Source organism: Bos javanicus, chromosome 4, assembly GCF_032452875.1.
Source record: "Bos javanicus breed banteng chromosome 4, ARS-OSU_banteng_1.0, whole genome shotgun sequence".
Taxonomy (NCBI): domain Eukaryota; kingdom Metazoa; phylum Chordata; class Mammalia; order Artiodactyla; family Bovidae; genus Bos; species Bos javanicus.
Window position 1 is genome coordinate 56,170,168 of NC_083871.1, and position 20,511 is coordinate 56,190,678.

The 20,511-nt window shown below is 36.5% G+C and overlaps 1 protein-coding gene across 1 annotated transcript in view; it reads left to right on the forward strand.

Moving 5' to 3' along the window:
- BMT2 (base methyltransferase of 25S rRNA 2 homolog) overlaps positions 1-20,511 on the forward strand; it is a 79,460-nt gene that overhangs the window by 25,641 nt on the left and 33,308 nt on the right. Inside the window, exon 3 of the mRNA XM_061414086.1 lies at positions 8,369-8,539. Within this exon, the coding sequence (XP_061270070.1) occupies positions 8,369-8,539 (171 nt within the window). The remainder of the gene's footprint in view (positions 1-8,368; positions 8,540-20,511) is intronic.

The window sequence follows — 20,511 nt, forward strand, 5'->3', positions numbered from 1 at the left end:
TAATTAGGTTCAAATTAAGCTTATTAGTAGTAAGAATATCACATAGGTGACATTGTATCCTTCTCAGGGTACTGTCAGGCAAATGATATCTTTTCTGTGTTCATTTTTTTTTCCCTTTCAAATAGTCTTGATTTTGTTTTCTAGCAGTTTAGGTTCACAGCAAAATTGAACAGAAAGTTCAGGTAGTTCCCATATATACCCTGCCCCCACATATGGGCAGGCACACCGCTATCAACAGTCCACATGTAGTGCTACTTTTGTTACAGTTGATGAACCCACACTGACACATCATTATAATCCAAAGTTCATAGTTTATATTAGGGTTCACTTTTGGTGTTATATATTTATGGGTTTTGACAAAAATGTGATCAGTATCTACCATTACAGTATCATACAGAATAATTTCATTGCCCTAAAAATCCTCTGTGCTTCAGCTCTTAATTCATTCTACTCCCATTCTCCTCCTCCCCAAACAACTTAGTTGTTTTTTTGTTTTTTTTTTTACCATCTCCATAGTTCTGCCTTCTCTACAATGTATATATTTGGAATTACAGTATTTAACCTTTTCATATTGACATCTTTCATTTAATAATATGCATTTACGGTTCCACTGTGTCTTTGTTGGCTTGATAGCTTATTTTTTTTTTAGTGGTGAATAGTATTTCCATTGTCTAGGTGAACCACAGCTTATTTATCCATTCAGCTACTGAAGGATACTGAAGAGACAGAGGAACTAGAGGACAATTGCCAACATTCGGTGATCATGGAGAAAGCAAGGGAGTTCCAGAAAAACATCTACTTCTACTTCATTGACTACACTAAAAGCCCTTGTATGGATCACAGCAAACTATGGAAAATTCTTAAAGCGGTGGGAATACCAGGCCACCTTACCTGTCTCCTGAGAAACCTGTTTGCAGGTCAAGGAGCAACAGTGAGAACCGGACATGAAACAACGGACTGGTTCAAAATTGGAAAAGGAGCACCACAAGGCTGTAGTTGCCATTCTGCTTATTTAACTCCTGTGCAGAGTACGTCATGTGATGTACTGATGTGTGGGCTGAAAGAATCAACAAGCTGAAATCAAGATTGCTAGGAGAAGTATCAGCAACCTCAGATATACAGATGGTACCACGTTAATGGCAGAAAGTGAAGAGGAACTAAAGAATCTCTTAATGAGAGTAAAGAAGGAGAGTGAAAAAGCTGGCTTGAAACTCCGTATTCAAAAAACTAAGATCACTACAGACAGGGACTGCAGCCATGAAATTAAAAGATGCTTATTCCTTGGAAGAAAAGCTATGACAAACCTAGACAGTGTATTAAAAAGCAGAGACATCACTTTGCTGACACAGGTTGGGATAGAAAAAGCTGTGGTTTTTCTGGTAGTCATACATGGATACGAGAGTTGGTCCATAAAGAAGGCTGAGCACTAAAGAATTGTTGCTTTCAAATTGTGGTGTTGGAGAAGATTCTTGAATCCCTTGTATTTCAGGGCAATCAAACCAGGGAATCTTAAAGAAAATCAATCCTTAATATTCATTGGAAGGACTGTTGCCAAAGCTCCAATACTTTGACCACCTGATGCAAGGAGCCAACTCATTGAAAAAGACCCTGATACTGGGAAAAATTGAAGGCAAAGGGAGAAGGGGCTGATAGAAGATGAGATGGTTAGCATCACTGACTTAATGGACGTGAATTTGAACAAACTCTGCGAGATAGTGGAGGACAGAGGAGCCTGGCATGCCATAGTCCATGGGGTTGCGGTCATACAAGACTTAGGAACTGAACCTCAACAACTGAAGGGTATCTTGTTTGCTTGCCTATGTTGGCAGTTATGAATAAATGGTATAAACACCCATGTGCAGGGTGATGTGTGGAAATAAGTGTTCCTTTTTTGGTAAATACCACAAAACTTGATTGTTGGATTATATAGGAAGAATATATTTAGTTTTGTAAGAAGCTACCAACTATCTTCCAAAGTAACTGTACCATTTTGCATTCCCACTAGCAATGAATGAGAGTTTTGTTCCACATCTTCACCAGTGTTCAGTGTTGTTAGTGTTCTGGATTTTGGTCATTATAATAATGTAGTATCTCATTGCTATTTTAATTTGCATTTATTTCTCCAATGATATATGACATTGAGCATCTTAAGCTTATTTGAAATTTATATACCTTCTTTACTGTGGTGTCCATTTAGGTGTTTTGCCCATTTTTTAATCAGGTTGTTTATGTTCTTAATGTTGAGTTTCAAGAATTCTTTATATATTTTGGATAATAGTCCTTTATTAGATATATCTTTTGTAGATATTTTCTTCTAATCTATGACTTGTCTTCTCATTCTCTTGACATTGTCTTCTGCAGAGCAGAAGTTTTTTTTATTTTAGTTAAGTCTAGCTTCTCAGTTTTTCCTTTTATAGATTGTGACTTGCATTTGACTTTTTAGATACAACATCCAAAGTCATTTAGATTTTCTTCTGGAAACTTTTAAAACTCTGAAGAGTTTTATGGTTTTGTGTTTTACATTAAAGTATGTAATCCATATAGAGTTGATTTTGTGAAGGTTGTATTGTCTGTGTCTAGGTTCATTTTTGGTATTCAGTATCCAGTTAAAGCCTCTCGATGAAGGTGAAAGAGGAGAGTGAAAAAGTTGGCTTAAAACTCAGCATTCAGAAAACGAAGATCATGGCATCTGGTCCCATCACTTCATGGGAAATAGATGGGGAAAGAGTGGAAACAGTGTCAGACTTTATTTTTGGGGGCTCCAAAATCACTACAGATGGTGACTGCAGCCATGAAATTAAAAGACATTTACTCCTTGGAAGAAAAGTTATGACCAACCTAGATAGCATACTGAAAAGTAGAGACATTACTTTGCCAACAAAGGTCCGTCTAGTCAAGGCTATGGTTTTTCCAGTGGTCATGTATGGATGTGAGAGTTGGACTGTGAAGAAAGCTGAGTGCCGAAGAATTGATGTTTTTGAACTGTGGTGTTGGAGAAGACTCTTGAGAGTCCCTTGGACTGCAAGGAGATCCAACCAGTCCATTCTGAAGGAGATCAGCCCTGGGATTTCTTTAGAAGGAATGATGCTAAAGCTGAAACTCCAGTACTTTGGCCACCTCATGGGAAGAGTTGACTCACTGGAAAAGACTCTGATGCTGGGAGGGATTGGGGGCAGGAGAAGAAGGGGATGACAGAGGATGAGATTGCTGGTTGGCATCACTGACTCGATGGACGTGAGTCTGAGTGAACTCCAGGAGTTGGTGATGGACAGGGAGGTCTGGTGTGCTTCGATTCATGGGGTTGCAAAGAGTCGGACATGACTGAGTGACTGAACTGAACTGATCGAGTTTCAGCATTATTTGTTTAAAAGACTATCTTTACTTCACTGTATTGCCTTTGCTCCTCTGTCAGAGATCAGTTAAATGCATTTACATATACCTATATCTGGGCTCTCTATTCTGTCCACATTGATCTATTGTCTATTGTTTTGCCAACAGTATACTGTCCCTGATCACTACTAATAGTCTGGTAATAGCTTTATATTATGTCTTGAAATCAGAATGTGTCAGTCCTCCAGCTTTACTCTCCCTCATCACCGTGTTGGCTGTCCTGGATCTTCTGCCCATCTGTGTAAACTCTAGAAACCATTTCTTTTGTCAATACGGTATTTTGCTCTGCTTCTGATTGGGATTGTGTTGAATGTATAAATTTGAGAAGAACTAACATAGTGATAGTATTGAGTCTTCCTATTCATATTCATGGAATGTCTGGCTATTTATTTAGTTCTTCTTTATCCTCAGCTTTTTAGTTAATCTCCAATTTGAAATGTTTTTCATATCTGCAATTGTTTGATTATATATAATTAATATTGAAGTATTATGTTACAATTTTCTTCTCTTTTATAGCTGTTTTTATTTTTTATGTTTTTAAGAATTTTCATCTACTGAAAAGTTTCGATTTGTCTTTCCTTCTAATAGAAACTTGTATGGTTGCTGGGTTTATTGGACATTTTTTTATGTGTTTTGACTATTATGTTGGAGTGTCTCTAGACATATAGGTAGGGGTTTGGGTGACTTACTTGGTTTCTTAATTCCATAGAACCTTGTTTGATTGCTTTTGGCTGATACATGAATTTTTTAATGGGTATAACTTATGTCGGTATGCTCTTTATTCTTCATTGCTTCATTCCTTCCGTTTATCAGCACACCTCCAGAGATACCCCCTTTTTTCATGGTGCTTCCTTTCTCCCTCAGAAATAATACCTTCTCAAGGCTTTCACCTTTGGCGACAGCCCTTCTCATATACCTTTCAAACTTTTTCTTTTTGGCCTTCCTGTGGCTAATGCTTTATTTCACTGCATTCTGCATTCTTAAGGTTTCTCCACTCAGAGTTGGACTGTCTTGGTAGTAAACCTTAGCTGGTTTTATCTGTTTTTTTTTTGGTTTTTTTTTTGCCACCTTAGAGACCCCACCATACCTTCCTCTTTTACAAGGTCCTCATCTGACTCTGTACTTGGATAATTTCAAAGCCAACTCAGTTGGCCTCAGATTTTTGTCTCCAAATTACATGTATAATTAGGTACTATTCCTATTTCCTAGTTATGCCATAGGTATGAGCTGTGTGTGCTCTTATCCTAATGATTTGTGTATTTTTTGGAACTTGTGTCTGGAGATGTGTACTCACATAGGATTGCTGTGAGTATCTGGAATCCTAGCCCTTTAAGTATTTTGCAGTCTAGCTTCTAGGTAATTATGAGATTGAGCCATATAAATTTGGTTCAGTTTTGCACTATTGAATACCAGCAATTCTGTATGGTTCCACCTAATAGAAAGGTAAGCGATCTTTTTACCCTTGTGTATATGATAAAGGTATTATTTTTAGTATTAATTCCAAGGTTTTAAGGCTGTATTTAATTAACCCTACAGAGGTTTAATTAACATACAATAAAATACATCCATTTTAGTGTACAGTTCAGTGAGTACTGATAGTTGTTTACACTTATGTACCACCACCATGTCAAGACATAAAACTTTCCATCACTCTAAAAAGCTCTAATGTATACCGTTGTAGTCAGCCTTACCCCCCACTCCAAGAAACCAGTAAACCACTTCTGTCATTAGGTTAGATTTCTAAAGGCCACATTCCTACATTGGCCTGTCAGTCTTTCATGATCTCAGGTTTGCTTCTCTCCAAGTGTCACCTGGCTATCATTCCTCTCTTTGGCCTCAGGGCCTTTTCATTTATGAGTCCATCAATGTGTTTTCTGCCTGGCACTTTAAATTTCACATGCCTTGAAGTTATGTCTGTCTCTGCAGGATCCATGATGCTTTTCTCTTCCTTGACTTTGCTCATGCTGTTCTCTACCAGGAAAGGACTTTCCTCCTTAACTAATGTTCTCCCTAGCCTGATTTATTCCTACTCATCTTTCTAAAATCAGATTTTATACTACTGATTTTAGACTGGATGATATTTATAAATTGTATTTTCTTTATTATATAAATGTCTCCTTCACTAGTTTGAGCACCTTGAAAGCAGCAATGTCCTCTTCAATTTGCTTTCCCATCACCTGTGTACCTGGCACATGATAGGTAGTTAATAAATGTTTGATTAATGATAAATGAGTTTCAACTCTTGTATATAATTTGAGTTAAAATTAAATCTCCATAGGATCAGTTAAAGACATCTTTAATAGATATTTAGGCAAACTGAAATTGAGCTAATAGTATTTTTTAAGTGTGAGGAGAAATGGGCATTGTTTGCTTACACACCATAGTTGTACTTGCAAAAATTAGTTTTAAAGTACTTTTTCATAAGGCAGTTCTATTTCCAGTTTTTTAAGGAATCTCCACACTGTTCTCCATAGTGGCTGTACTAGTTTGCATTCACACCAACAGTGTAAGAGGGTTCCCTTTTCTCCACACCCTCTCCAGCATTTATTATTTGTAGACTTTTGGATCGCAGCCATTCTGACTGGTGTGAAATGGTACCTCATAGTGGTTTTGATTTGCATTTCTCTGATAATGAGTGATGTTGAGCATCTTTTCATGTGTTTGTTAGCCATCTGTATGTCTTCTTTGGAGAAATGTCTATTTAGTTCTTTGGCCCATTTTTTGATTGGGTCGTTTATTTTTCTGGAGTTGAGCTGTAGGAGTTGCTTGTATATTTTTGAGATTAGTTGTTTGTCGGTTGCTTCGTTTGCTATTATTTTCTCCCATTCTGAAGGCTGTCTTTTCACCTTGCCTTATGATCCAGCAATCCCACTGCTGGGCATACACACTGAGGAAACCAGAATTGAAAGAGACACGTGTACCCCAATGTTCATCGAAGAACTGTTTATAATAGCCAGGACATGGAAGCAACCTAGTTGTCCATCAGCAGATGAATGGATAAGAAAGCTGTGGTACATATACACAATGGAGTATTACTCAGCCATTAAAAAGAATACATTTGAATCAGTTCTAATGAGGTGGATGAAACTGGAGCCTATTATACAGAGTGAAGTAAGCCAGAAGGAAAAACATAAATACAGTATACTAACGCATATATATGGAATTTAGAAAGATGGTAACAATAACCCAGTGTACGAGACAGCAAAAGAGACACTGATGTATAGAACAGTCTTATGGACTCTGTGGGAGAGGGAGAGGGTGGGAAGATTTGGGAGAATGACATTGAAACGTAAAATATCATGTAAGAAATGAGTTGCCAGTCCAGGTTCGATGCACGATACTGGATGCTTGGGGCTAGTGCACTGGGATGACCCAGAGGGATGGTATTGGGAGGGAGGAGGGAGGAGGGTTTAGGATGGGGAACACATGTATACCTGTGGTGGATTCATTTTGATATTTGGCAAAACTAATACAATTATGTAAAGTTTAAAAATAAAATAAAATTTAAAAAAAAATAATAAAGTACTTTTTCAGTTCTTCTCTAGCCATGTGTTTATGGAACTGTATCAGTCAGTGTCTGTGGAGAAAAATAGTCCATCTTTGTTCAAAGAATGAGCTATATGGAATAATAATGATTTGAAGTGAAGTGAAATGAAGTCTCTCAGTCATGTCCAACTCTTTGCAACCCCATGGACTGTAGCCTACCAGGCTTCTCCGTCCATAGGATTTTCCAGGCAAGAATACTGGAGTGGGTTGCCATTTCCTTCTCCAGGAGATCTTCCCAACCCAGGGATTGATCCTGGGTCTCCAGCATTGTGGGCAGACGCTTTACCATCTGAGCCACCTTTAAGATCTGTAAAGAAAGATGTGTTTAGCTTCCATTCACATTCACTTTAAACTTTGATAAGTATATCAGTTAATTGTTTACTTGTGTGTCTCCTGTTATATAATAAGCTCAAGGGCCAGAGGTAGATCACAGCAGTCTTTTTTCTTGTAAGTTTCTTGTCTTTAATAGCTAGTGAATATCTTGAGTTGATTCTGTGCTTCATATTTATTGCCCTGTTACATACCCAGGCATGGTACCCTACTATATTCATCCTAAAATTGTATTGTGTATTAGTCACTCAGTTGTGTCCAACTCTTTACAACCCCTTGGATAGTAGCCTGCCCTGCTCCTCTGTCCATGGGATTCTCCAAGCAAGAATACTGGAGTGGGTTGCCATTTCCTTCTCTAAAATTGTAATAGGTACGAAGAAAATCGTTTAATATTTAATGTTAATACCAGTCATTAGTGTCTGATTCTAGATAACAACCTGATGTGGGCTTATATTTTCCAACATATCTTGAAAAATCTGCATTTTAATATTCTTTTATATTATAAAAATTGGGACAAACAGTAATGGTCTCTTGATGGGTAGGAATAATTTCCAGGTATTATAAAAATCACTATTATATTCAAACCTTTGTTCTTTCTGAATGTATACCTTTATAATATGATACTATTTTTACCTGAACTAGATTTTTATGCTCTTCTTTCTATGTTGGCAACCTGATTTTGTGCCTTTGTTTTTATAAACTAGGAGGGATCTGAAAAACAGCTGTGCTACCAGCAGAGCTGGCTCAGAATTAAACAGTGACTACTGTTCTTCTTGAATGTGTCACTGAATAGCAGAGTTATCTAAGCTTTTCTGGAGGAACTTATGTTTTAGCTAAGGATAAAGTTCAGCAAAACATATAGGTATTGTGCTTCTGAAAAAAAACTTCTAATTTATTAAACATAATCTATGATCTTGCTTTGTTGTATGGTAAAAAATTTGAAAGTGCTACAGGTACTCAAACTTACCCTCTATGTGACATTTTAAAAATATGAAACTATAATTTGAAAATTTCCCATTTTTATTAATAAAGGGTAATATTTGTCCATTTTTATTTTATATCCATACTGTTGTTTAAAATATAACTTTATTTTGCATTGTAGTGTGTGCAGAGAATATTTCCAAAATGGTGGGAAGAGAAAAGCACTTGAAAAAGATGAGAAAAGAGCTATACTCGGCACTAAGACCACTCCAGCCTTAAATACGCATGAATCTTCTAAACTTGAAGGTCATTTAACCAACCTCAGCTTTACAAACCCTGAATTTATAACTGAGTAAGTATATCTGTGTTAATAATGTAAAATAATGGTTTACAACAGGTAGTGGGCAGTTTGCTTCTCTGGTAGTGTTAGTTTGAGAAATGTAAATTTGTAATACTATTACATAGGAAAGTAGCATAAACTTTTAAGGGACATCTGGGAAACTAATAGTTCCATAGCATAGATTGGTCTTACTAAAAATGAGAAAGAATCATTCATTAAATGTTATAATAATTATATTTATGGTAATACAAAATATGAAAACAGCAAAATCCAATTAAATTAAATTTAAAGTGGCTGTCCACTAACAAAGAAAGCACAAATAAAGAATTGATAGAAGATGATGATGATGATGATGATGATGATCAGGCTTCTGTGGTGGTTCAGCTGGTAAAGAATCTGCCTGCAATGCAGGAGACCCAGCTTCGATTCCTGGGTTGGGAAGATGCCCTGGAGAAGGGAATGTCTACCCACTCCAGTATTCTTGCCTGGAGAAGTCCATGGACAGAAGAGCTTGGCAGTCCATGGAGTTACAAAGAGTTGGACATGATTGAGTGACTAACACGTAGATTACTAATAGAATTAATTGCCATTATTTTATTGTCAATATAAAAACCTGCCTGCTGGTAATACATATGCATATAGGCACAAATTTTATTTAATAAATACATGAGTATTTTCCCAGTTTTATTGAGATATAATCGACATATAGGGGCTTCCGTGGTGGCTCAATGGTAAAGAATCCACCTGCAATGCAGGAGAAATGTGGGTTCAACCCCTGGGTCTGGGACATCCCATGGAAAAGGAAAAAGCAACCAACTCCAGTATTTTTGCCTGGGAAATCTCACAGACAAAGGAGCCTGGCAGGCTATAGTCCATGATGTTGCAAGAGTCAGACATGACTTAGCGACTAAACCACCACCACCAGTCGACATACAACATTGTTTAAGACATACAACAAAATGATTTAATATGTATATAATGTAAAAAGATTACCACAGTGAGTTTAGTTAACCATACCTCACCTAATTACCCTTTTTTCTTTATGAGAACTTTTATTAATATCAGTTACCAAATATTCAATATAGTATTGTTAACTATAGTCACCACACTGGACATTATATCTCTAGAACTTAATTGAAAATACCTTTCACCCAATCTCCTATCTTCAAATCCTTAGCTCTGACAATCACAAATCCGATTTCTGTTCCTATCAGTTTGATTTTCTTTGATTCTACATAGAAGATCATATAGTATTTGTCTTTTCATGTCTGACTTCAGTTAGTGTAATGACCAAGGTCCATCTGTATTCTCGAAAATGGCAAGATCTCCCCCTTTCTTATGACTAAATAGTATTTCACTGTGTGTTCAGTGCAATTAATTACTAATAGTATTAAAATTATTTTTATATTGTAGTATCAGAATAAGTTTGTGGAATCAAGTAATATTTTATTACTCCCTTAAAATAATTCTAGAAACATTCCTGACAGACAGTGAAGGCTAACCATGGAAATTAAACTAAACTCTTAAAACAGTTACACACCTGTGATTATCAACATAACATTTCCTTTGGTTATTTTGATTTTGTACCATGTTGAAATATCTAGTTGGGTATTTTTTTTTTTTGCTTAGTCACTCTGTCTTGTCTGATTCTTTGTGATCCCATGGACTGTAGCCCACCAGGCTCCTCTGTCCGTGGGGATTCTCCAGACAAGAATACTGGAGTGGGTTGCCATGCCCTCCTCCAGGGGATCTTCTCAACTCAGGGATTGGACCCAGGTCTCCCACACTGCAGGTGGATTCTTTACTATCTGAGCCACCAGGAAAGCCCAGTTAGGTATAAACAATTTCACTAAAAAAATTAAAATATGTTTGATTAATTCTGTAGGAAAAGATCTTTACCTTTATTCAAAGGTTACTACAAAGCTTATAAAGCATAATGAGTTGCTAAACAGCTTATACCTCAAGTATTCATTCTTAAGTATTTTAAAAATATTGACCAGTGTAAGAAATTATAGGGACTTCATTCATGGTCCAGTGGTTAAGTCTTTGCGCTTCCAACACAAGGGACATGGGTTAAATCCCTGGTTGGGGAACTAAGATCCCACATTCCACATGATATGGCAAAAAAAAAAGAAATGATATAGTTACACAACTACCAAAAAACCAGGTACATATGGAAAATATGAATCTTCGCATTTTTATATGGTTCTTTATTACAGGCTCTGTTTCATTGTTGAGATAACCCTGTTTGTTACATTGTCATATTTTCCTTTAATTCTTTAAACATGGTTTCTTTGAATTTTTTGAGCATTTCTATAATAGCTGATTTGAGGTCTTGGCTAAATACAACATTTGGGCTCACTCAGAATCTTTCTATTTACTGCCGTTATTCTAGAATTTGGATTACACTTTGCTGTTTTTCCTGCATGTCTCATCACTTTTTGTTGAAAACTGTCCAGTGTATTTTTGATCATTTGTTTTGGAACTCTTGTTTGGATTTTTCCCTCAAGGAAGATGGGTAGTGATGGTTTTTTTAGTAGTCTGCCTGTACTTAGTTTGTGGGATCTGTTTCCCTGGTAGTTTGTACATTATTATTTTTAATTTTTTAGGCTGGTTTGCTAGGGTTGCAACTGTGTCTAGACAGATTAGGGGTCAATGATAAATCAAAAGTTGTGCTCAAATACCTCTCTAAACCTGTGAGGCCTCCAGCCTTTGCCAGTGGATGTGTGTTGATTTGGGAGTACATTTAAAATTAAGGCAGTGTTCAAGTCTGCCTCACCTTCTGCTTTCCGTCAGGCCCTCATGGGTCTCCCGTACATGTTCATTTAGCCTCCCAATCAGCCAAGGCTATGTGAAGAGTTTCTGTAGCCCTTCTGTGTCTCTCTCATTTCCGGAATCTTTGCGGAATTTCTAAATTTCTGACCAGCCTTCCAGTCTACAGTTCAGGCCAACCAAAACTGCAACCTGAAGCTAGCATAGCTGCTTACATTCCCTGTTTGTTCCTTACCGAGTTTGCTACTTAATTCTGTGTGTGTTTTTCACTGTTTACTCAAAATCCCTTTAACCCTTTCCAGAAGTGAAGTTGCTTTTTTTCACAGCCAGCCCTATCCTCAAAGAATTTCCATACCAACTGAGAAAAGGGTGAAGGTAATGAGGGTGGCTTCAGGCAAAGGCACCACAAATCCCCACTGTTGTTAACCAAGATTCAGCTAGTTTTCATGAATTAACACTTAGCAACATGCTTGTGTATGTTCGAGCCCTCAAATGGTTGTTTTTCATGATTGTGTTCTTTGTTATAGTTGTTTCTTGAAGAGTGTATTTGCCAGCCTCTCCCTTGCTATAGTCAAATTTCAGTATCTGGTTTAATTTTAAAGGAAAAAGAGTATTTTAAGTACTTAAAAGAAATATTGTTTATATGTTATTGTTTAACTATTAATGTCATTGTTTAACTATCAATGGTTTAAATATTGAAGTTAAGCATTGAAACATCTTAGCCTAAGATGGCTAGGTTTAGATTTTCTTCATTCTAGAAACTATTTCATACAGCATCTGGCCCCAGTATGTTCAAGTATACTTATTCTTCCTATTCCTCTTACTCTTACTGCAGCTTGTATTCTAGTACTATGGAACTATGTAAATTTCCCTAGTGGTATATGCTTGGTCTCACTGGCAGTTGCAAGTGCAGTATATCCTTTTTCTGATCAACTATTGCTATATTACATTAGGATATATTTGAAATATCTTCCCTTTCAGAATTTAACTTGAACATCTCAAAAGAATTGATACTCTGGTACCAATAGCAAACCTTTTTATAGCTCTATTACAGTACTTCTCAAGTTGTATTAAAGTAATTATTGTATATTTTTCTGACTACAAATTAAATAAGATAACAGTGTGAAAATGTGGAAAAATTATTACTTAATTCTGGTTACATTTAGGTATATTTCTTTCCAGTCCTTTTAATAGGCCTCATTTCTTACACAATAGAGACCATATAATATAAAAATTTTTATGTAAACTGCTCTTGCTATGCTGTTGAAACAATCATTCTGCATTATACTTTATCATAAATAATCTACCACTGTATGCATCTAAATATAAAGTGATCCTCAGTACAAAATAATGCTCAGTTTTCCCAAAGAGAATCTCTGCTCTCTTGTACATAACACTTGCAGAGAGGTAAATGAAATAGTCAAAGGTCAGATGTTTACTCTATTTATAGATATTATATAGGTGATATGTGTTTATTGCTATCTGAATCTGTTTAACTTGTGATTTTGCATAGCAAGCGTAGATGTGCTCAGTCATGTCTAATTCTTTGTGACTCCATGGATTATAGCCAGGCTCCTCTGTCCATGGAATTTTCCAGGCAAGAATACTGGAATGGGTTGGGATTTCCTCCTCGAAATTTCCCCACCTAGGGATTGAACCCGAATCCCTTGAATCTCCTGCATTAGTAGGTGGATTCTTTATCACTGTGCTACTTGCAAATGTAGATAGCAAAGATTATCTTTTTCCTGGTCTTATCCCAAAATAAAGTCATTTTGATTTCTGGGTTCAGATAAGTTCTCACATAGCAAAAATACCTTTGGTCTTTTTTCACTTACATTTTATGAAGACCAAAAATTTTTTATTGCTGCTGCTACTAAGTTGCGTCAGTCATGTCCTACTCTGTGTCACCCTGTAGACGGCAGCCCAACAGGCTCCTCTGTCCCTGGGATTATCCAGGCAAGAATACTGGAGTGGGTTGCCATTTCCTTCTCCAATGCATGAAAGTGAAAAGTGAAAATGAGGAGTCACTTTTAAAATAGCATCTATAGCTCAGAATTGAGATGTTACTTTTTGAGTTTTATCCCAAGCCCCAATTACTGCCATTCTTTCTAATAGTAAAATAGCTGTGTCCCAACCCTCCTTCATCTTGTACATATATACTTGTAAATGATATGAAATAAGTACTTTGATGCCTTTTAAAAAGTTTGATTTTTTTTTCAAAACATTTACCAAATAAACCATATTCTGGACTGTAAAACACACCTTAACAAATTTAGAAAGATTTGAGCTATAGAAGATATTCTCTCAAACCACAATAGAATTAAACTATAAATCAGTAACAGTGAGAGCTCAGTTCAGTTCAGTCACTCAGTTGTGTCTGACTCTTTGCGACCCCATGAATCACAGCACTCCAGGCCTCCCTGTCTGTCACCAACTCCCGGAGTTCACTCAGACTCAAGTCCATCGAGTCAGTGATGCCATCCAGCCATCTCATCCTCTGTCGTCCCCTTCTCCTCCTGCCCCCAACCCCTCCCAGCATCAGAGTCTTTTCCAATGAGTCAACTCTTCCCATGAGGTGGCCAAAGTACTGGAGTTTCAGCTTTAGCATCATTCCCTCCAAAGAAATCCCAGGGCTGATCTCCTTTAGAATGGACTGGCTGGATCTCCTTGCAGTCCAAGGGATTCTCAAGAGTCTTCTCCAACACCACAGTTCAAAAGCATCAATTCTTCTGCGCTCAGCTTTCTTCCCAGTCCAACTCTCACATCCATACATGACTACAGGAAAAACCATAGCCTTGACTAGACGGACCTTTGTTGGCAAAGTAATGTCTCTACTTTTCAGTATGCTATCTAGGTTGGTCATAACTTTTCTTCCAAGGAGTAAGTGTCTTTTAATTTCATGGCTGCAGTCACCATCTGCAGTGATTTTGGAGCCCAGAAAAATAAAGTCTGACACTGTTTCCACTGTTTCCCCATCTATTTGCCATAAAGTGATGGGACCAGATGCCATGATCTTCGTTTTCTGAATGTCGAGTTTTAAGCCAACTTTTTCACTCTCCTCTTTCACCTTCATCAAGAGGCTTTTGAGTTCCTCTTCACTTTCTGCCATAAGGGTGGTGTCATCTGCATACCTGAAGTTATTGATATTTCTCCTGGCAATCTTGATTCCAGCTTGTGCTTCTTCCAGTCCAGCATTCCTCATGATGTACTCTGCATATAAGTTAAATAAGCAGGGTGACAATATACAGCCTTGACATACTCCTTTTCCTATTTGGAACCAATCTGTTGTTCCATGTCTAGTTCTAACTGTTGCTTCCTGACCTGCATACAAACTTCTCAAGAGGCAGGTCAGATGGTCTGGTATTCCAGACAATGAGAGCTAAAGGGCTCAAAATGTTTGTAGACTCTCTAATTAGCATATGTGTCAAAAAGTCACAGAAATTTTTAAATATTGATACTTTGGACTAAATGAAAATGCATCTTATCACAATTGAAGAGCTATAGTGAAAGCAGGCTTAGAGGGAAATTTTTAACATTGAATGCATATATTAGAAAAGAAGAAGGATGTAAAATCAGTAATATAAGCTTCTACCGTAGGAAACTAGGAAAACAAAACCAAATTAGATCTAAAGTAAAAGGAAAAGAAATATTGAAAATTAGAATAGAAATTAATGAAATCTGAAAACAGGGAAACCACAGAGAGAATCAGTGGAACCAAAAGCTGGTTCTTTGAAGGGCAGTAAAACTGGTAAACCTCTGGTCAAACTACCAAGAAAAAAAAGATAAATTACTAATATTAAAAATGAAAGAAAGCGATGACTATTGATACCATGGACAGTAAAAGGATAATATAGGAATATTATAAATAACTATGCCCACAAATTTGATAACTTAGATGAAATGGATATGACTGTGTATATAAAAATGATGACCAAAATTCTTTTTGGAGGGCTTCTTAAACTAAATGTGCTTCCTTGGTAAGATATAAAGCATTCCCCCCAGATTCTGTTAAACTCAGTTTATAAGATTTTTATTATAGTTTGTATATTATGCCCTCAATAGAAAGTAAATTAAAGATTTACTATCTAAAACAGTTTATTATCTTAGTAATTAGAATTGAATCTAATTTGATCTAATAAAAATATAAAGCTAGTTAGACTTATGTAGAATTACAGAAAAGTAATTTAGAAAATAGGGTCTTTGGTGTTTTAACTAACAATTTACCATTCTCTAATGAGTTATTGCTGCAGCTGCTGCTAAGTTGCTTCAGTCATGTCCAACTCTGTGCAACCCCATAGACAGCAGCCCACCAGGCTCCCCTGTCCCTGGGATTCTCCAGGCAAGAACACCGGAGTGGATTGCCATGTCCTTCTCCAGTGCATGAAAGTGAAAAGTGAAAGGGAAGTTGCTCAGTCATGTCCGACCCTCAGCGATCCCATGGACTGCAGCCTTCCAGGCTCCTCCATCCATGGGATTTTCCACTGGAGTGGGGTGCCATTGCCTTCTCTGAATGAGTTACCTAAAGCCTAGTAAAACTCATCCTAAAATATCAGTGAATGTTATTCACTTTATGGGGGTGACAGAGACATGTCCTATTACCTGTTTTATGGTTCTTAATGATAATTTAGTGGTTATTAACAACCTCTTCCATTTCTCCTTTTCATCTTTTAAAAAAAAAAGTCTTCATCTTAATACATGTACTATGTAAGGACATGTCCTTGTATCAGTCCATTTCTTGTCCATTTTTAATATTAGATTGGTGTAAAAGTAATTGTGGTTTTGCATTGTTGAACTTTGCTGTGTGATATTGGAATACATTCTTAAATAAATGTGGTTATGTTATATGTCATTTTAATTCACATTTCTCACTTTATGTTTTTTGCTAATGATTTATTACTTGCTGTTTATTTTATATTTATTTTAGACTAGGGAAATGATGTTAGACAAAAAGCAAATTCCAGTGATTTTCTTATTAGAGTTCAAAATGGGTTGTAAAGCAGTGGAGACAACTCACAACATCAACAGCACATTTGGCCCAGGAACTGCTAACGAACAAACGTACAGTGCAGTGGTAGTTCAAGAAGTTTTGCAAAGGAGATGACAGCCTTGAAGATGAGATGCGAAGTGGTCATCTACTGGAAATTGACAACAAACAATTGAGAGAATCATCGAAGCAACTACATGAGAAGTTCCGAAGAACTCAGCGTCAACCTTTCTACAGTCATTCCTCATTTGAAGCAAATTGGAAATGTGAAAAAGCTTGATAAGTGACTGCAATCCAAAAAAGTTGTCATTTTGAAGTGTCATCTTCTCTTATTTTGTGCAGCAACAATGATTGGATTGTGACATGCAATGAAAAGTGGATTTTATACAACAACCCGGCAACAACCAGCTCAGTCGTCAGACCGAGAAGCTGCTCCAAATCCCTTCCCAAAGCTAAACTTGCACCAAAAAAAAAAATCAGGGTCACTGTGTAGTGGTCTCCTGCCCATGTGACTCACTACAGTTTTCTGAATCCCAGTGAAGCAATTACATCTGAGAAGTGTGTTCAGCAAATGAATGAGATGCATCAAAAACTGCAAAGCTTGCAGCCAACTTTGGTCAACAAAAAGGGCCCCATTCTTCTCCATGACCATGCCCAACCACCTGACAACAACCAGCGCTTCAAAAGTTGAACAAATCGGGCTATGAAGTTTTGCCTCATCCTCCATATTCACCTGACTTCTCGTCAGCTGACTATCACTTCTTCAACCATCTCAACAACTTTTTGCAGGGAACATGCTTCCAGAACCAGCAGAATGCTTTCCAAGAGTTCACTGAATCCCAGAGTACAGATTTTTATGTTGTAGGAATAAACTTATTTCTCATTGGCAAAAATTAGTTGACTGTAATTGTTCCTATTTTGATTAGTAAAGATGTGTTTGAGTCTAGTTATAATGATCTAAAATCCACAGTCCAAAAGCACAATTACTTTTTCATCCAAAAACACAGTTACTTTTTCACAACCTAATAGCAGCGCATACCCTTTTTTCCCTTTTAAATGTGGTTCCTGTGTTCTCTACTCTTCATTTTCATATCATCCCCTGGCAGCTTAATTTACTTCCATGATTTTGGTTACCCATGTATATGCTGATGATACCAAATCTGTATTTCCAGTTCAGAGCTCTGATCTGATCTTCACATATCTAGGTGCCTGCTAAACTTCTCTGGTTGTATTTTTGCCTGTGAGATACCTTTATATCGTGAGCAAGCTAATATTCTCCCCTTTTCTACTGAATCACCCAAATTTGTTCCTCTTCCAGTATTCCCTGGTTCATTAAATGTGTTTGTATGCCTAAGCTAGAAACTTGAAGATTTTTTACTTGACTCCTTCTCTATCTCAAGGCTTCCCTCATAGCTCAGCTGGTAAAGATTCTGCCTGCAATGCAGAAGACCCTGGTTCGATTCCTGGGTAGGGAAAATCCCCTGGAGGAGGGCAGGGCAAGCCACTCTGGCATTCTTGCCTGGAGAATCTGCATGGACAGAGGAGCCTGGTGGGCTGCAGTCCATGGGGTCACAAAGAGTTGTACATGACTGAGTGACTAAGCACAGCACAGTGCAAGTTTAACAGTTCTCTGTATCAATGAGTTACTTCAATGGAGTTGTTTACCTATTGTTGACAAAGCCTGTGAGATACCTTTGTATCATGAGCAAGCTAATATTTTCCCCTTTACTACTGAATTTGTTCCTCTTCCAGTGTTCCCTTTTTCATTAAATGCGTCTGTATGCCAAAGCTTGAAACTTAAAGATTTATTCTTGACTCCTTCCCTATCTCACTTCGCACATCTAGTTTATCACCAAGTCCTATTATTGTTTCCAAGTTATCAATGTCATTTCAGTCTGTCTACCCCTCTGTGTCCTCTTCTCCCACCAGGGCAATTACAATAGACTCCTATTTCCAGTTTTACTGAAGTTCATTATCCACAGTTCAACCTGAGAATTTTATCTGAAACATAAACCTGATGCTCACTTGGCAAACTCTCCTAACCATTCAGGGATTTTCTTTTGCTCTGAGATAGAATGCAGGTTCCTTGGCATAACATAAAAAATCCTTCATTATCCTTCATTATTGAGCTTTGCATCCCTCATTTCCTTGGTACCTTTTCTTTTTAACTATATGACTCAATAATACTGATCTTCCTTTTATTCATATAAAATTCTAGCTTCTGCCTGGTGTTTTTCCTTCTGCCTAGAATATCCCTCTCACAAGCCAGCATTTAACCCCTTCAACCTGCATAATTTCCTTTTAATCCTTATATAGTCTTAAACATTCAACACTCTGAGGAAGAACTTCCTTTACTCCTAGGTTCGGTATCATCAACAAAGCTACATACTTCTCTAACTAACAGCAGATCTCAAAGTATGATCCATGGATCTCTAGGAGTCTCTGAAGCCCTTTTGGGGAGGTCTGTGAGTTCAAAGTATTTCATGTTAATATTAAAATAGTATTTGCCTTTTTTACTATGTTGCTGTTTGTACTGATAGTTCAGAAGAAGTGGTAGATAAAATTACTGGCATCTAAGCACGATCAAGGCAGTGAAACCAAGTTATATTAATAGTCATTGTATTCTTCATTATGAACCCACTTTTTTTTTTAAAAAAAGGCCAGTTTCAATTTAAGATTGTTGGTGATGAGACAATAAAAATTATAAATCATATTCAACGTAACTCTTGAGTAATTATCTATTATGTCATATGATGAAATGGGAAGTACACAAAAGGCAAACTGAAACATCATGGCATGATTAGCTATTATCTGTTTAGCCAGATTTGCAACAACAACAACAAAAAATGTTAAACAATGTCACTTTTCTCATTAACATTTTTATTTTGGAAAGTAGAATTTTTTTTCAAAAATACTATGTATGTTAACCTATGATGATTTTTATTTTGCTGTTTTTTAAATAAAAAATTTTTTTCTCAGCTTGTTTTATACAGTAAACATCAATTTATATAACCTGTATGAACAAAAGTTCTTTGAGATCTTTTTTTTAAGAGTGGAAAGGGATTCTGAGACCAAAAAGTTTGAAATCCCCTGCTCCAACGCATTGTATTTTTCTTATTCTGTTTATGGTTTATCTTTCCTCTTAGACCACTTTGTAAACCCTGTGAAGGTAAGGTCCACATCTGCCTTGCACCTCAGCTCCTAGCATAGTGCCAACACATACAAGGTCCTCAATAGATACTTGTTAAGTTAAATAAGTTCAACAGGATATATTTATTATTATTATCTTGCATATTATTGAAAATGTGAGTCTCAGGCTAAGAAAAAATTTTAAAAATCAAAATATATATATAGAAATATAATCTGCATCTGGGATTATTTTGATTGTTGGAAGTATGTGATAGCATCTGGATATACAGAATATCACCTGAATCAGTCTGGAGAAAAACTGTATAGTAGAAGGAGAGAAGGAAAGAGAGAAACCTCAGTTATGGAACTTTAGGTAGTGCTTATGTATAATAGGAATGAAAAGGAAACTATAATGAACATAATAGTTCAGTATGGATTATCCAATTAAAGATAATCATTAATTGGACACAGATTGAGAAGATGTTCTTAAGAGAACCATGGTAGCAAGTGAAAAGATTAAGATAGGATAATGTCTTTTGGGAAATTCAGGAGTTTCCCCAAATGACTACAACACATGTATTATTTTGTATTTGTTAATTCTATAATTTTTTTTATTATCTTGAATCACCTAAGTAGAATATAACTGAATTTATTTTTAATGCTAATACAACAGCATTAACTAAATTAGAGAATGGAGAGATGCTGGCAATTGGCTAAAGTTAAGGAACAGAAGGCATATGTATATATATAGAATTGAGTGGGTTGAAGAGTAAATTGTGTTGTTTTTGCTGCAGTTTTAAATCATCACCCCCTTCTTATCTCCAGGAAAATCACTTTCTTAATAAAAATCCCCTCTATAGTACTTCTTCAGAAGACATGCTTTACTTGAAAGCTTTGTTCTTATCCCTCTTCCTTTTGTAGATAAGTCTTTCTGGTCCAAAATTTTAAAAATCACTCATTACACTCAGAGAATGGATTTTTCGTTAGTTAATGCCATTTTTTCTAGTTAACTAGAGTAACTTGCTCTTTTGGTATTGAATCTTAGAAAACATTTACCAACTTTTTTTTCATTTAATAATTTTATATGGAGTGTTGGAGG